Source organism: Hydractinia symbiolongicarpus, chromosome 3, assembly GCF_029227915.1.
Source record: "Hydractinia symbiolongicarpus strain clone_291-10 chromosome 3, HSymV2.1, whole genome shotgun sequence".
Classification (NCBI taxonomy): Eukaryota; Metazoa; Cnidaria; class Hydrozoa; order Anthoathecata; family Hydractiniidae; genus Hydractinia; species Hydractinia symbiolongicarpus.
Window position 1 is genome coordinate 25,998,980 of NC_079877.1, and position 18,495 is coordinate 26,017,474.

At 35.6% G+C, this 18,495-nt stretch overlaps 5 protein-coding genes across 5 annotated transcripts; 4 read left to right on the forward strand and 1 right to left on the reverse strand.

The window, feature by feature from the left end:
• Nucleotides 1-194: 194 nt before the first annotated feature.
• Nucleotides 195-6,968, forward strand: LOC130636488 (early endosome antigen 1-like). Its single transcript, XM_057446227.1, has 4 exons — nt 195-471; nt 548-1,285; nt 1,786-4,138; nt 4,927-6,968. The coding sequence occupies exons 1-4, from the start codon at nt 330-332 to the stop codon at nt 5,615-5,617; spliced, it is 3,924 nt and encodes a 1,307-aa protein (XP_057302210.1). The 5' UTR covers nt 195-329; the 3' UTR covers nt 5,618-6,968.
• Nucleotides 6,969-7,525: 557 nt separating this feature from the next.
• Nucleotides 7,526-8,389, reverse strand: LOC130636489 (late histone H2B.L4-like). The gene has a single exon (XM_057446228.1). It carries the CDS (start codon nt 8,114-8,116, stop codon nt 7,670-7,672), a length of 447 nt encoding a protein of 148 aa, XP_057302211.1. The 5' UTR covers nt 8,117-8,389; the 3' UTR covers nt 7,526-7,669.
• A 255-nt stretch (nt 8,390-8,644) lies between these two features.
• Nucleotides 8,645-9,730, forward strand: LOC130636490 (late histone H2B.L4-like). Its single transcript, XM_057446229.1, has one exon. The coding sequence runs from the start codon at nt 8,724-8,726 to the stop codon at nt 9,072-9,074; it is 351 nt and encodes a 116-aa protein (XP_057302212.1). The 5' UTR covers nt 8,645-8,723; the 3' UTR covers nt 9,075-9,730.
• A 128-nt stretch (nt 9,731-9,858) lies between these two features.
• Nucleotides 9,859-10,418, forward strand: LOC130636493 (late histone H2B.L4-like). Its single transcript, XM_057446232.1, has one exon. It carries the CDS (start codon nt 9,942-9,944, stop codon nt 10,401-10,403), a length of 462 nt encoding a protein of 153 aa, XP_057302215.1. The 5' UTR covers nt 9,859-9,941; the 3' UTR covers nt 10,404-10,418.
• Nucleotides 10,419-15,223: 4,805 nt separating this feature from the next.
• Nucleotides 15,224-17,358, forward strand: LOC130636492 (uncharacterized). Its single transcript, XM_057446231.1, has 7 exons — nt 15,224-15,331; nt 15,540-15,742; nt 15,826-16,192; nt 16,385-16,497; nt 16,579-16,768; nt 16,878-17,021; nt 17,144-17,358. Exons 1-7 carry the CDS (start codon nt 15,232-15,234, stop codon nt 17,347-17,349), a joined length of 1,323 nt encoding a protein of 440 aa, XP_057302214.1. The 5' UTR covers nt 15,224-15,231; the 3' UTR covers nt 17,350-17,358.
• The last annotated feature ends 1,137 nt before the right edge of the window (nt 17,359-18,495 follow it).

An 18,495-nucleotide genomic window follows, 5' to 3' on the forward strand; every position in this document is an offset into this window, starting at 1 on the left:
GCGCTAGAGTACACCTTTTTTAAAAAGAATATTTTGCCGGGCGCGCTATTTTCCATTTTGAAGGTTATTTATTTTTAATCTATCTTTACATAAAAGATTTAAATGATTATAGGGGTTAAAAAATGAAGTGTTTAAATTGTGACCTTGTTTTCAGGACTGTTTGTCTTTCTAAAGTGAGACGGCGATATAAACAGTCCTGGGGACGAGGTTAAAATTCTTGAAGCATGTTTATTTATTGATGACGCTGCATTGCTTCGGACTCGGATTTTCATTTTGCAGAATTACATTACAATGGCTTCGTTTTCAGTTAGCGGTTTTTGAAGTATATAATGGCTACCTCCGGATATCGTTTACCGTGTGTGTATTGTGTTGAGGGAACCTCTTTTCCAAGTAGTGAGGCCCTAAAGAAACATTTAGTGAGTTCGCACGAAAGTTTGATTAGTAGATCAAAGTCTCTTGCGTCACGCCATGGTAAGGATTCTTTTGCCTCGATTGTTATTCATCTCGGTGTAGTTAGTAACTATCAACCATACAAATTTTGTTATAGTCAAATCTTCGAGTGGTATTTCCTTACCAGATGCCAGCGTTAAACTTAAAAGTGACACCTTTTTACCTCAATCAAGTGCTGATTCAGCATTTATTGACAAAAGCTATTCGAGTGGCGTGTTTGGATCTGAACAAAAAAGCCGAGCTTCCATGGACAATACCGTCCCTGCAATCTCATCCATGAAGATGAAGCTTTTACTTGATAGAATACAGAGGAAGGACGAAACCATAGAAAATTTGCTTAACGAGAATGAACGTTTAAAAACTGAGAGTAGAACAAAAGACGAAGAGCAGAATCGAGTTCGACAGAAATGGAAAGCACAAGCCGAAGATATGTTGAGAATTCTTAAAACCGAACAACGCGAGTTGGTTGCTCAAAACCAATTGTTGGAAAGACAACTCCGTGATAGTCAGGAAGAAAAAAATAAACTTCGCGATGAAAATGATAAAATTACTAAAGAACACGCAAATTTGCAGCTTATCGTGACTAAAAACAAACGTATTAACGAACAACACGCAGACCGTGTATCAATACGAAAAGAAAGCGATTTTACCGTAAGAGAATTGTCATTCCAGGTTGAAACACTCAAATCTGAGAAAGCATCATTGCAAGCGGTGTTATCAAGCAAGGAAAACGCTATTAAGATGCTTCAGACAAAACAGGAAGAACTTGTTGCTGATTTGCGAATAGAAAGAAACAAAAACAGCGATTTGAACAGAGAGAGGGTTTCTCTTAAAGGTATAGTTATATATAAGCAAGACGTAAGCCTTTCGATGGCCCTAAATTAAAAAAACGTTCTGTACTTCATGCACCTGGATTTAAGCCGGATTTCCACTGGACGAAAAGTTAGCGCTTGTTTTTCGCCTCTTTTTTCGCGCTAAGAATCGCTTTTTAATTTCCACATATAACAAAAACGCGCGTCAAAGAGAAATGTACACAAGTAAATATGGATGGTAACATGTCAAGATGGCTAGTACAATCAAACAACAATTTGCTATAACTGCTCTTTTTAACGTTGGGTTAGGGTTAGGGTTTAACGCTGCCGAAGATTGAACATAAACAAATAGTCATTTTGGGTTCGGAAAATATATATGAATCTGTTTGAGCTCTAATACCCGAGATTGTAATCTTGTTTATTTACCGAACAAGATGTGTTTTAAGTTTTACAAATATCAATCATTTGGCGTTGTTTGTATTAAGTCAAGCGGCGATTCTAATATTTTGTTCTGTTACTTTAGGACAGCTAGCCTTGCTTGAAGCTACCTACATTCAGTCAGAATCTGACGTGGAAATGCAGAAAGAGAGTGTAACAAATCTATCATCTAAACTCAATCGCTTGGAGATAAACAAATCAGATTTAGACAAACAAGTATGGTCGTACACTCAAACGATCAAATCTCTTCAAAACGATGTCGAATGCTTGAAAACAGAAAAGCGAAAGATGATCGAGAAGCTTGAAAAGACAGACAGTGTGTTGAGCAAACTTTCCGTCCGTGTATCTTCGCCACCGCAGGGAAAACATGCACCTCGTACTATTAACGGGACAGGGTCTAGTTATAAACACGAGGAATCGAAGCAAAGTTTTGAGCAATTATTACACGCTGTAAAGCAACTCGCTTCGAAGAATGAACACTCGTCGCATGAAGAAGTAACTCGACTGACGAGTCAACTGCAGGACGTAAATATGAAGTTAGTTGACGAAAAGTCTAACGCTCTTGAACTGAAAAGAAGAGTGGTAGAACTTGAATCGTACCTGGAGCAGACCGGAGACGTCGAAGAATTAGTGAAGAAGCAGTTTACTGACTTGCAACTGCTTCGAAGTAAACACCAGATATGTCTAAGAAAAGACAAAATACGGAAACAACTTAAAGCTGATAAAAGAAGGTTGAAGCGGAAGTATGACAACGTTGTGAAAGAAGTTCAACTTTTAACCGTGCTCTATAACTCAGCCAAAGAAGAACTCTCTCACAAGGACCAGGTTCTAAATGATTTGAACGCAGAACGGAAAAATTATCAAGACTCTCATCAACACGCGCGTGAGGATCTAAACGAGTTGCAGAAGGAAATCTTGCAAAAAGAAGTAGCCGTGGAGAAGTACAAGCGGGAGAGTTGTTATTTGTTAGAGAAACTAAATACAAGTACGGAGGAGGTTAGCACGTTGAAAGATAAAAATGAGAGTTTGGAAATAAAACTGGAGGATTTTAACGATCTAAAACTTGTTAAAGATGGCATGAGAGAATTAATAGACACTTTATCGCAAATTCGTAATGAGACGAAGGGCAGCGCAGAAAACAATACAGCTGGCGTTGAATCATTGGTTAAGCGAAACATCGAATTAACCAATGAAATTGCAACTTCCCATCGTAAGATCTACAATGGAGAACGCCTGGTTGAATCGCTAAAACAGAACATTGAAGAACTTGAGAATGTTAAAGCTACTAACGAAGCTGAAATCGAACGATTACTTTGTGAGTTAGATCGATTCAAGGAAAATGCACCGCGGTCACCTACAGAATACGATTCCATCATTGAGAATTTAATACTTGAAAAAGAAATCTTATCTTCGCGTGTTCTGATATTAGAAGGGATTCGTGAAGAAATGGAATTTCTAAGAGAAGAAAAAGAAAAGTTACGTGAAGAAAACGAAGAACAAAAAAGAAAAATGGCTGAATTTTTACAAAACGCGTCCCGTTTCACAGTACCAGATATCGGAAACGAAGAAACTGTACTCATTCAAAAATATGATAGTGATGCCAGCGAAGGTGACTTTCTGGAAAGTGTTAAAACGTTAGATCACTTGGATGAAGAAGACAAAGTGCGACTGAAAGAAATTCTTTCAATGCCTGACTTCCAAGACTTCTTGTCTCGAAGTAGTATGGTCATTGATCCAAACGACTCAGATGATGCAACGGACACCCCAAAGCCCGATAATCTGAATTCGGACTGTTTTGAAGAAGTAGAACACGTAGTCAACTATATAACTGGTACCGATGCTGAACAGGACTTAGCAGAGGCGGACTCTGCGGAGCCGGACTCTGCGGAGCGTGTGCAAAAAAACTACACAAAGAGTGCCGAAGATAGAAAACGATGCGCTGCGGTCGATAATACAGTTGAGCAAAAAAGTTTGGATAAAATTTTCACAGAATCTAAAATTATCCGCGATGATGTCGCATTGCAAAACCAAACAAAGCTAAATGCTGATACCAGTAAGATATTGCAAGAATTTAACAGAGTCTTAAAAGCTTCCAGTACAGATTCCTCGCCAAGAAGTGGTCATGGTAACAGTCCTAGCAAAACAAAGCAAGTTCAGTTCTCTAATCACGTAGTAAAATTTCTGCAGCCCGAAAACAAAAGAGGTGGCAATGTTGGCCAACCTTTCGATGATACATCGTTTTATCGTAGTTACTTCCAGGAAGCGTTAGGAATAACTTATCCCATGTTGACCCGCTTAGACGATGAAGACATTGAGAGAGATCTTGACGATGCTTCGTGCAGTTCAAATGCATCTCTCGGACAAAGTCCTACTCAAGGGGAAAACTGCTCCGAGGAACAAACTAACTCTGCTAATAGCGCCATCTTTAACACATCAAGGTATTTAAATTTGTCAGTTGCTTTAATTGGACAAAATTTTGCGAATTTTGCGATTTTTAGCCGTTTTTGGTCTTTCAAATTTTTCTTTCAAATTGCAAAATTTTATTCACTAAAAGTTTTTAAAAAAAATTCTGGATTTGAGTAAATTTAAATAAAATAATAAAGCGATAAATTGAAAAGCTTATTGTAAAACACTAGTCGTGAAAATTTATCTTACGGAAACGTTCTAATTTGCGAATTCGCGACCGTTTCTCCGATTAAATAGTCATCCGTAACAGTAGAGGTGATTTATATTTGATGTGGTTAACCTCACTAATTACGACAACTTTGCCACAAAGACGGTTCTAGAATGTTTAAAGTTCCCATTTGAGCCTCAAAAACCTTTAAAATTTCTGCTTGACTAGTCAGCGGCCTTGCGTGTGGATCGTTACTACGACATCATGGACACGGGTCTATCGGCTAACGCATCTGCACCATGACCGCTTATCAGTAGCCAATAAAATTTAATTCTGGCTGGCGTACAGTACCAGTGCTCAAACTACTTAGCGAAAGACACGTTTTTTAAATTTAAAATAAAAACTTTATTCGCTAAAATGAAACGTTGAGATTAAGTGTAATTACTACCGCAAACGAAATGTTTGGATGGTTTGACTATATAATAACGCAAGCTCATAATACTTCTATAACAGAATAGTTACATCAAGCCAACGGTTACTTACATTTAATCTCCAGGAGTACCCTCAGAGGATTCCATGGATATGTTGTTATTATTTTTCCATCACTTTTAGCACGTTACTGAACAGTAAACCAACACATGATGCTTCTCAAGATATTTTTATTTCTCCAAATGCCTCAAAGACTAAAAGGAGTGGAATCTTGAGTCCTCTTCTTGGAACAAGAACCAGTATGGAATTATTCAAATCACTATCAGAACCTTCAGCGTTCACCGTTCAACAACCGCAACGCTTCTGCAGCGACAATACGTTTGATAGAAGGAATAAGAGAGTAGGAGTGCTACCGCTGATATGTGAGCTTGAGAACGAGGAAAACACAGCAATGGTGAACACGTTTACGCACAGAGAAAAGGCTGCGGATGCATTAAATATTTTAAGATCATTCATCAGTAAAGCCGATGAAGCAACTCAAGGTAACGCTGCAAGGGCTTTTGAAGCACAAGATGCAACGTGCGATGATGATGTTGCTGACCAAACTAGTGAAAGAACAATGTCCAGTGACCATCTAAAAAACAGCAGCAGCTTAGGTATTTCAGTGGATGACGACAATCTTTTTCAGGATGGAGACATCAACGTAACGGACAATGCATTTCCAATTGAAAAATCTCATCTCCAACGTGCAGAGAATGATCAATTCAAAGCCAGCACACCGAGTGTACCGATGCATAGACCGGTATCTTTTGATTTCTCTGATGGCAGCTTGAATAACCTGGATTTATTTTATCAGAAAGTAGAAGATACATGACTTCTTATTTCTTGTAGTGATATACTGTAAAAGATTTTATTGCTCCCGTTTTGTGCGTGGCGCGCTTGATTCAAATTTTACATCCATTTCGTAATTATTAAGAGCGGTTACTATAAATGACCGATTAAACGCCGAGGTCTTTATGTCGAGATTTTACCCTGAGTGTTTTTTTTTGAAGAGACGTACATTTGGCCCTTTAATGCCTGAATGTTTTCTAAATTTTGAATATTAGGGAAATTGTTAACAGCTGCCTTAAACAGAGCCATTTAACTACCTATAAAGTGGTAGTTTCGAGCAGAAAAAAAAATGTGCACAATATATTTTTCGCGAAAGATTTTTTTGTTTTTTGAGATTTCAACCTGGACATTCATTTGTGCAAACATGGGCCTGTGTATTCGGTCATTTACTGTAATCTTAGCTTTGTATTGCTTTTACGTTATATGAATACCTGGACGACTTCAAATAATATTCTTACTAATTCCTCTCACCTTATTGGTAAAAAAAAAGTTGGCAAAAAAATTAGTCGGCAAAAGTATTAGTCACTTGGACAAAATTTAGTTACTTTTGCCGACTTAATTTTTGAATTTAGTCACTTTTTGCCGACCAATTTCTAGACCAAAATGATCAACAAAGTTGAGATTTTGAAGGGTTTTTTAAACAACAACAACAGTAACAAAAATGTTTATAGGTTTTTCCTGTTTCCTTCACCGGAAATGTTGATAAAATAGTATGAAAATAAAGAGTAATTGGATAAACTGATAAAAATTAGCAACCAAGGAAGAAAAAACGGCAAAAAAAATTCGTCTGTAAAAAATCATCAAAAAGTGGTGTTTTTGCAAGGGTCGAAAAAAAAAAGTCACCAAAAACTTTTGGTGAGTAATAAAAAAGTCGGCAAGAAATATTAGTCACCTAGCCAAAATTTCACTTTTTGCCGACTTTTTTTACCGATATTTACCTTAATGCCATTAATTTTCGTGCGTCTTTTATTTTCACGCAGGAAAGGTGCGCGAAAATAAAAGGCGCGCGAAAATTAATGGCATTAAGGTATATAACTGACTTTTACCGACCAATGCTTGTTATAGTAAATAGTATGTGAAATAAATAGACTGTATTTCTTGTTCTGTTTTTCCGATTCTAGTTAAGTTGTGTGTTGTTTAGCGCAATGCCATGCTGACGTAAGCCGAAAGAGAAACAAACATTAACGTTTTTTTCTTGAATTTCAATTATCAGCACTTAAGTAAGATAATTTTTTACGGCTATATTAATATGTTTGCAACTAAATTTACAGGACCATTTCCCTTGGCAGCATGGGACAACAAATTTAGATTTGGTATACTTTTTGTAGTAGCAATGTATATATTGAGTAGTTTCTTTTCGCCATAGTAAATGCATATTAAAACGACATGTTTAATATATGTGTATGTTATTAAATTAAATTAAAACGAAGCTTTGTAAGTATACTTACATCATCAGGTATAAAACTTAAAAACATGTGCTTATATATATACAAAAATTACATAATTAAAACATCGTCTAGGGAACAACCCCGTCCCGCATCATACAAGATGCCCTTGGGACGAGTTTGGACAGGAAATTAACGAAAACGTGCACAAACTTGCCAGAAGCAAATCTTTTGGTTCCTTTCATGGTATTTTTGTAATTCCCGACCACGGCCGTGAACAGGATATTCTTCCTATGCATTTAATGCAGAGTTCGATTTTCAGTTTTTGCTCTTGGTATGTGGCCAGTTAGCTATTAAAAGTCACATTTTTATTCTGACATTTCATCCTCGTTCCCAGGGTCTCTTAACCCTTAAGGCGTTATAGTGCGCTAAAAAATTAATCAAAAAGGCAAAATACCCTGGAAATGAGTTTGCTGAAATTTAAATTATTTAAAAACTTTAATTCAAATGAGATTATCAAACGGAAGGATCTATTTGGTTTGAAATAATTTTTCTTAGGCACTTAAAACGTTTCTAGCACACAACCATTAAATATGTTTTTTATGCATGTGTGGCTTTAAAAAAAGCCGTATTGTTTTCAAAAGAATCATCTACTTGGAACTTGTGTATTTGGTCACAGCCTTTGTTCCCTCGCTCACTGCATGCTTTGCAAGTTCACCAGGAAGCAACAAACGAACTGAAGTTTGCACTTCACGGGAAGCGATGGTTTGTTTCTTGTTGTGATGAGCAAGTCTCGACGCCTCGCCAGCCAATCTTTCGAAGATATCATTGACAAAGGAATTCATGATATTCATGGCTTTACTTGAAATTCCAACATCAGGGTGGACTTGTTTCAAAACTTTGTAAATATAGATACCATAACTTTCTCTTCGGCTTCTTCGTCTCTTTGCTGCATTTTTCTTTGCACCCTTTCTCACACCTCCTTTCTTGGCTGCCATGCCTTTCCCTTTCTTTGGGCTTCCCCTTTTCGGACTAGCAGATCTGGATGTCTTCTTTGGACTCCCTTTTTCTGGACTTCCTTTTTTTGGGCTTGCCATTCTTGAACTTTAATAAATGGCTAGCTATCTCAACCTTCCAACTGATCGCAAGTTATAATAATGTTTTCGTGTGTTTAGAATTTATAGAATTTTGTGAGGATCGAAATTTACCGCCATTTCAAAATCGAATGTTGGTGTCTAATAAGAAAATTCCGAACCTACTTGCTTCCAAGTACGTCCTGGCAGCAAACTTTATCAGCAAAAAAAGTAATTAAAAAAATCGTCCTGTCCACGGAAACAATGCACGGCTTTTGTTTTCTAAATCCTGTTATTGCTTTTCACGACTCAAATATTTCCGCTTTTATCTGTTCCATCTATTTCATGAGAAACGACTCAAATATTCCCGCCTTTTTCCTGTAGTTTATTTTTATAAGCCGACTCAAATATTCCCGCCTTTTTCTGTGACATCGATTTTGAGCACGGATCGAAATTTCCCGCACTTTTTCTGTGACATTAATTTCATGAAAAAGGCTCGAGAATTCCCGCCTTTTCCTGTATGATCTTTATTTAAAAACGGCTCGAAAATTCCCGCCTTATCTTGGAAAATTTAATTTTTTCCAATGGAGTATTTTTACAATTGGAAGTTTTTGTTTACAAATTTGTTGACATGGCAAGCGATAAAACCCTAAAGAGAAAAGCTATAACGAACAAGAGGGTTCAAAAGAAGCCAAGAAAAAGAAAGGAAAGTTACAGCACTTATATTTATAAAATTTTGAAACAAGTGCATCCTGATGTTGGCATGTCAAACGAATCGATGAAAATCATGAATTCGTTTGTATTGGATGTATTTGATCGCATAGCTGGCGAAGCACATAAGTTAGCGGCTGACAACAATAGTCAAACTGTATCTGCTAAAGAAATACAAACAGCTGTCACATTATTGCTACCTGGAGAACTCGCAAGGCATGCTGTGAGTGAAGGTTCAAAGGCAGTTAGCAAATACAAAATGTCAAAGTAAATTATTTAAATGTTTAACAAAAAGGCTTTATTAAAAGCCACAAATTTTTAAAAAACTTGAAGAAGGCTTTTTTAGTCATAGTTTTGCATTAGCATACGATCAAATTTAGCGCAAGGGTTGGAAGTGCTTTTATGTCAGCCCTGTTTTCATTGCTTGTTAGCTGAATTTTTATTTTTGGGACAAACCTCGTTCCCAAGGTATTTTCTTTTTGACTAACTTAACAGCGGCGAATTGTTGGCCAAGTGGTCCTGGAAACGAAGATATCTCTGGGAACGAGCTGGAAGGTACAACTTCTCGAATTTATTTTCTTTGAGGATGGCGCTGCATTTGTTAACGATTCTACTGGATAATAAAATAGATTCAAGATATCTCTGCCACTTTTTAATCTGATAGATCTTAGAAGTATCACTGCTTATTTTAAGGGTAAACTTTTTAGCTCTTTTTGCGATTTTTTTGTTGATTTTTCTACTAGTATTTTTTCTTGTTTTTATCATTATTTGAGTTAGCAGTCTTGTGATTAATATCTTGCACATGTGATATATTTCATTATTTCCCAAAGTTGGCTTAAGATGGATTTATTTAACAAGGCGCTTTATTAATTAAAAAAATCTTTGCAACTGCCTAAAAAAATTAATTCCATAGAACGAACGGTCATGTCAGTCATAAAAAACGACTTTGTGTACCGACGACGTACTAGGAAGCACCTAGGTACGAAATTTCTCCCATTGGGATACCCACATTCGAATATAAATTGGCGGTAAATTTCGATCCATGCAACCTTCTATAAATTCAGAATACACAAAAAGATTTTCATAATTTGCGATCAGTTGAAAGATTGAATACCTATCTAATTATTAAAGTTCAAGAATGGTAAGTCCAAGAAAAGCCAGTCCAAGAAAAGGGAGTCCAAAGAAAGGAAGTCCAAAGAAGACATCCAGAGCTGCTAGTCCGAAAAGGGGAAGCCCAAAGAAAAGGAAAGGCATGGCAGCCAAGAAAGGAGGTGTGAGAAAGGGTGCGAAAAAGAATACAGCAAAGAGACGAAGAAGCCGAAGAGAAAGTTATGGTATCTATATTTACAAAGTTTTGAAACAGGTCCACCCTGATATTGGAATTTCAAGTAAAGCTATGAATATCATGAATTCCTTTGTCAATGATATCTTCGAAAGATTGGCTGGCGAGGCGTCGAGACTTGCTCATCACAACAAGAAACAAACCATCGCTTCCCGTGAAGTGCAAACTTCAGTACGTTTGTTGCTTCCTGGTGAACTTGCAAAGCATGCAGTGAGCGAGGGAACAAAGGCTGTGACCAAATACACAAGTTCCAAGTAGATGATTCTTTTGAAAACAAAACGGCTTTTTTTAAAGCCACACATTTTCTAAAAATATTATGAGGCGTTAAAGCAGTGGAAAACTATTTTTACTATCGTGACCTTCCAGGGTATTTTTTGCCTTTTCGATAGTTCTCTCAAACAGGAATACTTCGCTCCCCTTGTTTAATTGTTTGACACAAATAGAAAAAATTATCGTCTGAGTGGTTCACTCAACTAATGGACAGCTGATATTGTCAACGTGTGTTAAGAAACTTATTGTCAAAATGAACCCGTTCTTAAAATAAACATATTTTCTGATTCACCATTGTGCTCAACCTCGTCCCCAGGTCTATTTTACGTCGGTGATCTGTCACGTCAGAATAAAATAAGCGTAGAAAAACACTGGAGGGGAGGTTGGCTTGTGCCTCGTTTATTATCTGAAATAAGATAAGTCCACTTATATGAGCCCTTTTTACTATCTTTTTTGCTTATTCTGAACTCTTTACTCAAATTTGTTATCTTAAATCGAAAAAATATTTCCGTGAATTCTTTTATCCCCGCCCAAAATACTGGGGTCAATCACACCCATATGCATTTCACCGTCGGTTTCCGCACCTATTATTTCAGCCAATATAGATTGTACTTTTTGATGCTTTTACCAAGCGCCAAATAAACGCCCTTTGCGAAAGGTTTATTAAAAGGGAAGATTACAATAGCGCTTTAAAACACTCTAGGTGTTTACTTAGGAAAAAGTATTAAAAATAAGAGAAAAAAAACGCCCTATTCTTAAGGTGGGGGCAAACCAGTTCAACTTTTCATACATTTTATCATGTTGAATGAAATTTGGATAAAAAATGCATGTTGGATGAAACAAAATTTTAGGTTTATGGGACTGCTTTTGAAAACATTCGAACGATAGAGTTCATTCATTCCTGAAGAAAAAAATGGCGGACGGAAGGAATTCTGCAGAGCTGCTTATGTTGCTAATTCGATTCAGACGATGAAAAACTAACTCCCAGAAAAAAAGTGTGAATAAAGAGGGAGGGAACAAAGTGGATATTTTAGTAATATCATTAAAGAATTAAAGATCGAAGACAGATTCGGATTTAGGGAAATATTCGAATGGATGTGGGGGATCTCGATTTCCTCCTTAATGAAGTATCCCATCTGATATCACCTGGCGAGATGAGCAACTGTGTTGGCCACAGATCAATCATGGCAGAAGAAAGACTCGCCCTTACTCTTCGTTTTCTTGCGACAGGAGAATCGTTTCAATCACTTCACTTTCAGTTCAGAATTTCTTTGAATGCAGTATCCTATATAATAAAAGGCTGTTCCAAGGCTTTGGTTGATAAATTGGTCCCAAAATTTCTTCAACTACCATCCTCTGGCTTGAAATTTCCGAGAAGTTTGAGACTAGGTAGAACTATCCTCATGCTTTAGTTGCAACAGATTGATTATATGTTGGATGAAAAGTACCACCAAACCAATCCAACGTGAAAATTCACGTAACTCAGATAGAGAATTCCTTTGATCTCGCCGAAAATGTTGGATGAAATGTTTGATGACGGCGATTAAACTTTGTCCAACATCGTCCAACACGATTTCTTTCTTCTTTTCTAAAAATTTCAATTTTTTCAAAATTTTGAAGTGACTCAAACCAGTCCAACATTTCATCCAACACTTCAAAAATTGCACGTTGGATGAAATGAAATGTTGGAATGGTTTGCCTCCACCTTTATAAGCGGATTAACCACGTTGCATGGCATTGAATTGACAATTTTAGATAAGCCAAAAATTAATCCCACACGGCTGTTTCAGCTAGCGAGATTTCGGAAACTCAGACTGCGCATGTCAAAAAAAAATTTAAAATAAGGACTGGGGCGAGTTGCGCTTAAAAGTAAACAAATTTTAGGGTAGCTAGCACCAGGTTTAATAGGCATTTTAATCACATAAACCAACTTAAGGACTGGAAACTAAGTGGTTTAAATAAAATATAGTCCTATACCAATAAGATTAATTCAAATACAAAGCTATTCGCTTGTTGCCTAGCTAAAACAAAACAAAAACTTTCAACCTCCATTTTGAAGACTGTGGACACCATGCCAACTTAAAGCAAAATATTTTCAGATACGAAGTTATCCCACAGATAATTTTTATAAAAATCATTCCAAGATAGTTACGAGATACGAATAAAAAAAGAACTGTAGGTGTATCAGTACATTACGAATTGATATTGTATCAAACATTAGGTACTTTTTTTTCAAAATTTTTGTTAAAGTTCAAGATGGCTACTGGGGATTTACACCTAGCTCGGTTGAACAAGCTGTGTCGAATATGTGGAAACACTCTGCCTGGACGATCACATATTGTCCAAGAGCACATAAAGAACTTGGACAGTATTTTCAGAGCTGATTTTTATTCTGATCGGGCAGGCATTCACCCAAAAAAATTCTGTCACTCGTGCTTTGCTACAATAAGTAATGTCCTAAAACGTGACTCAGCTACCGCTATTGTGCCTGTTAAATGGTATACACATAAAGACACCGAGTGCAAAACATGCATATTAAGTGCACAAAAAAAGAGAGGTGGCAAACCTATGAAAAGAAGGGGCGGTGGTAACCCAACACACAAAGCTGTGGATTCCGCAGAAAAAACTTGGACACCCCTAGAACTTAATAAAATTTACAGAAAAACCTCTGAACTTTTTGACTATAGTGGAAACGTTCTCTCAGACATAAATATCAGTGAAGGCAACTGGGAACATCTGATTTGTGCTTTGTGTAGCAATATTTTAAAAAGGCCATTAATGATAAACCAATGTAACCACGTGTTTTGTGCCTTGTGTTTAACAAATTGGTTGGAAAATTCAAATAGATGTCCCACCTGCAGCATCCCAACAACACCCGGGGATGTCTCGCCTGGTTTGTGCATTTCCAGGATTTTAAACACACGAGTTGTCAAGGGAACATGTGGTTGTTCATTTAAACTGCTGTCTGCACAATCGCACACATGCTCTCCAGCATTGTCATTTACAACACTAGAGATGATGCAGTTGAGCCCTTCCAAGCCTGTACCGAAAAAGGTAGAAGAATGCATTGCTCATGTGGTTGGAATAAAAATGCAGCAGTCAAACTTGCCGAATAAAACTGTCCAATTGCCCAGTGGAAGTTCACAAGTAAGATTACTTATGTATGGAGTGGACTCAGTAAAAGTGATTTGACATTGACTTTTTTTAACAAGCAACTGATTTTCAAACGGCTGATAAAGCAAAAAATTTTGATCTTAGCAATTTTAAGGCTGAAATCAAAACTGAAAATAAGTTGCTTTTGTATATGTCTATATATGTGCATACCTAGGTTATCATTTTTTTACAATTCCAGTGAAATGTTTCTTATACACATTTTTTATACAAAAAACAAGCCATAATAAGAACAAGACAAATTTTAAAATGTTCAGAGTAAATAATTAAAAATAATAATAAATATAAGTAAGTGGCTAGAGGGGTCACAGAATATAGGAAGTTTTGGGGGTCAATAAAAACCATTCTATATATTAGGAGATTTACTAAAATTTTGATGTGCCCACCCTAAATGCTAAGGCGTCTACATCGTTAAGTGATCTTATATAAAAAATGTGTATAACTACTTTATACAAAAATACAAAACTATGCTATGTTATATTAAAAATAATGTACACATAATTGTCTGTAACAATATGATAATTTTAATAGTAATATTACATTTTACATAAAACAAATTAATAACATATGTTCCATATTTTAGCCATTGACAATAACACCCATTAGAATTCCTCGCAAGTCTTCTGATGAAACATGTGAAAGGAATGTGCGGAAAAGAGCAAATACAGCCAAGGAGTTAATCCATCTGATGTCTGGTGAAGAAACCCAATCTGTCACAAAACAGACCACAGCACTGCTAAAGTCTATGGAAGAAAGTGACAGAAATACTATCATTAAAAATTTGGGTACAGAAGTCATTATTCCAGCCAATCACATCACAGCAATGAAATCAAATTTAAACATGCCATGGAATCAACTACGTGAAATATCACGTTGGTTGAAAACATTCAACATAAAAATTGAATCAGAAAAAAAAGCAAGAAGTGTCGCTGCTGAATGGGTAGGCCAAGGACTGAGAGTTGAGCTGGCTCCTCTCACCAAATTATCAGTTGGAAACAGGGTATCCGTTATACCTAGGCCCTGGGGGTATCTGTATAATGTAGTTGGCCACATTCTGTATCAACTCAAAAAGCTAGAATGTCACAATTTACTTGTAAAACATAGTTTCATTCCTGACAATGAGATCCATGTTAAAATTGGTGGAGACCATGGAGGAAATAGTTTTAAAATGGCATATCAAATAGGCAATGTTCTAAACCCAAACAAGAAGGAAAACACAATAATGTTTAGCATTTTTGAAGGTAACAAACATTAATGCAATATATTACAAATATGAAAAAAAAAAAATTAAAACTGGAATTTCCAAAATTCTATGCATGTGATGTCTAATTGTGATCTAAAGTAGAAATGATCTAAGTGATCTAAAGTAGAAATCAAAACATTTTTTATATTTTTTTTTTAAATTAGGGAAAGACACAAGAACAAACTTAAGAGTCTGCCTTGAACGGTTTCGACCACAAATAAAAATGCTGCAACAAGTCAAATATAAAGAGTCGATATTCCGTGTATTTATGTATGGCGACTACGAATTTCTGTGTGCAATGTATGGTATAACTGGTGCAAATGGTAAATATTAATTACTTAAGATCTGGGGCAAGTTGCTAGTTGATAATCAAAATTAATTAATTTTTGACCACAAATAAAAATGCTGCAACAAGTCAAATATAAAGAGTCGATATTCCGTGTATTTATGTATGGCGACTACGAATTTCTGTGTGCAATGTATGGTATAACTGGTGCAAATGGTAAATATTAATTACTTAAGATCTGGGGCAAGTTGCTAGTTGATAATCAAAATTAATTAATTTTTACAGAACTTTTTTTGCAACTTCATAAAGTTCCTGTAGTTTAACAATGGGTTTTTACTACGCAGATATGGGAAATGCATAGTTAAAAATGGTTTATTTTTAAAAGTTTCTAATAAAATATGTATACTTTAACATTTGTGTTTAGGGCGTCACAGCTGTTTGTTTTGCAACATTACCTCAAAACTAATGAACATCCCAGTGTTTACTCGCAAGAAATTTAAGAAAAGGTCACTGGCGACACTTGAAGAAAATTTAGCAGATTTCCGTGAAAGTGGTGGGAGCCCTAAAAATGCGAAAGAATTTTATAATGTCATTGACAACATATTTTTTGACATACCTATTGATCAAGTATACATCATATTTTTATGCTTTTCCACTGCAAGTTGATTTAATAATCCCAAAATAAAATCTATATAAACACCTAATTTTAGGTCTGTATTCCTGGTCTTCATATTTCCTTGGGTGTATATCAAAAGATGTTTAAAATGTTTGAGTCTTCTTGCCAAGACTATGATGTAAAAATAGCTCTGCTGTTGGCAACAGAAGACAATGAACTGGATTCAGATTATGGTGACTACATCGAAGTCCTTAAAGAAACAAATGACTTGCAGCAAAAGCTGGAAGATGAAAAAGCCAAATTAGCAAACCAGCAAGATCAGTTAAACTGGCTTGTAATATCTGGTGGCTTACAACGAAATATACTGACGTACGAGAAAAGTATAATAAAAACTGAGAAGAAAATCACAGAATTAGAATTAGAAATCTCAACCTTGGGAAACAACAAAAGAATTTTAGTGGGTATGATCATTTTTATTACCTAAGTAATTTTTTGTGATATTCGCAAATGTTTTTTTGTCTGGAAATTCCAAGAAATTTAATTCCCGAAAAAAAACTTTCCAAAATTATAATTTTCATTCTGATCTTATGATGCAAGCCTTATATTCTCTCCAATCTAAAGCTATGTTTAATAGTTTGTTCATCTTATTTTAGGTGTTGGTCCTTGTGCTTCTTCAATAGATAAAACGCTGCAAAAAATGGGTGTTGAACGTCAGGCCTACCATGGCCAAAGTTTTATCGGCAACCATGTACATAAATTGCTAAAGGTTTGTTAATACTAACAATAATGTAGCAATTTAAAAATAACATATTTAAAGAAAATTAAAAAAACAATCTTGCTCTTATAGAAAGAAAACATCCAAAATTTAACATCCAGCATTAAAGAGATTGTTGCAGCACAAAAGCATGATGACCAGCTTATTCACAGTGTGAATTTAGAAATGGATAAGTACGACATGTTATTTACTTACTTTGCAGAAGTTCATAACATTTACAATTCGGCAAAATATCTGTCATGTGAGGAAATACTGGCTTTAGGTGAGAAACTTGTTCCTTTTTTTAATAATAAATAAGTTTTTTTTAAAATTTCATGTGCCAAAAACAAAACAAAAAGAAAGAATAATATACATATAGTACATAATTCTAGAAATTTCAATTAATAAATTCATGATGCATCTGCGAACTAACTGGCCAAAAGTTAATATTTCACCAAAACTGCATATGCTTGAAGATCATGTCACTGAGTTCATAGCAAAATGGAATGTTGGATTTGGGTTTTATGGCGAACAAGGTAAACAGCCACTTAAATTTGTAACCTGGTAACACCAAAATTTGTGTTTTTTACCAAAATGTGTTATTTTTCAGAAAATGTGTAGCTAGCTAGCTTAAATGTCAAATTATAACATTTTTAAGGTGGAGAAAGCTTGCATCATGAAATCAACAGGATGTCGAGCAGGTACAGCTGCATCAAAAACCCAGTCGAGCGGTTACGAAATACATTAAAGCAACATTTTGTTAATGTAAATCCTGAATCGAGCCAATTAAAACCAAAAATTAAAAAAAGAAAAATTGCACATATCTTTAACTGCATATTAGCATTACTTTGCAAGCTCCTTTAGTCTTTGCATTATTGGTGGATCAGCTGGTCTAGAAAGAAAAAGAATTGAACAGTTAATTAGCTTACTACATGCATAGTTCATTTTTATTTGACTTTTTGTCGAGCTTACGTTAGTAGTGTATGAGACGCAGAAACCTTATTTAGAGTTACAGAATTGTTTATATAGAATGTTGTTTAGTGTTGTTATTCTGTGAAATATTAGCTTAGTAAACTACAACAGTTTTAATGCCTACAATAAATCATACAGTAGATTATGTCAAAGAGGGAGTTAAAATTTTCAGGTTTTACACTAACTTTTATTGCCAGAATTCAGCGCTCTAGCATTCTTTCAGAAGTACTGATACAGTTTTTTCGTTTTTATTACCTTGTAGATGAGCCTTTCAGCTTTCCAAAAATATATAATACACCAGCCACATAACTTCGCAACGTCCACAAAACCAAAAATTAGTTGGAACAAGTTGCCATGTTAATTTTAACAAAAAAAAGTATGCCTTCAAAACTGCCACAGTATTACTCCAACAGCATGCTTGTCACAAAGGTAAAAGAAAGATTTAGCTTCCAGCGTGTTGAAATGCTTTAAAAAACTAAATTAAATCCACTGAAATAGATTCTATCATGCAAAAGCGATTTCAAAAAGTTAGTTACTTATTTATCATGATTGTTTTTATTTGCGCCCGCCATCTTGCGCCTCAACGTGGCCGTAATTATTGACGCATGCGCAGTCTTAGTTTCCGCTCTGAAACAGCCGTGCCCACGCCAATATACGGGTCTTTGCGTGGGTCAAAATTCGAGGACCGATAGGTAGTTGTGCGAAAATTTAGAGGATTTCTGTATTGAATATCGGAATAGTTTATATAGAGAAGAAAAAGCAAACTTAAATTTAACAGAATCGATAAAAAATATATAGGGCCAAAAAATGGGCTTTGCTTGTATTTAATGAAGAAGAGGCGAACAAAAGACTATTTTGTGGCAACCAGAAAATAAATTTTAAGCGAGAGAAAAATATTTATTAATTTCTAAATCCTAAAATCTTTGAAGATAGCTATTATAATAACAAATAAATAACTATATTTCAGAACTAAGTATCCATATATCTTCATGGCAACGTCTTTACAGAATTTTCATGGCTGCATGGGGTGAAAATAAG

Bases quoted from the DNA above. Each gene is read 5' to 3' on its own strand.
- LOC130636488 (XM_057446227.1), top strand. From the start codon at position 330: ATGGCTACCTCCGGATATCGTTTACCGTGTGTGTATTGTGTTGAGGGA. The intron at 472-547 runs GTAAGGATTCTT...ATTTTGTTATAG, and splicing joins GTCTCTTGCGTCACGCCATG to TCAAATCTTCGAGTGGTATT. The intron at 4,139-4,926 runs GTATTTAAATTT...CATCACTTTTAG, and splicing joins GCCATCTTTAACACATCAAG to CACGTTACTGAACAGTAAAC.
- LOC130636489 (XM_057446228.1), bottom strand. From the start codon at position 8,116: ATGGCAAGCCCAAAAAAAGGAAGTCCAGAAAAAGGGAGTCCAAAGAAG.
- LOC130636490 (XM_057446229.1), top strand. From the start codon at position 8,724: ATGGCAAGCGATAAAACCCTAAAGAGAAAAGCTATAACGAACAAGAGG.
- LOC130636493 (XM_057446232.1), top strand. From the start codon at position 9,942: ATGGTAAGTCCAAGAAAAGCCAGTCCAAGAAAAGGGAGTCCAAAGAAA.
- LOC130636492 (XM_057446231.1), top strand. From the start codon at position 15,232: ATGCTGCAACAAGTCAAATATAAAGAGTCGATATTCCGTGTATTTATG. The intron at 15,743-15,825 runs GTATACATCATA...ACCTAATTTTAG, and splicing joins TTGACATACCTATTGATCAA to GTCTGTATTCCTGGTCTTCA. The intron at 16,498-16,578 runs GTTTGTTAATAC...TTGCTCTTATAG, and splicing joins ATGTACATAAATTGCTAAAG to AAAGAAAACATCCAAAATTT.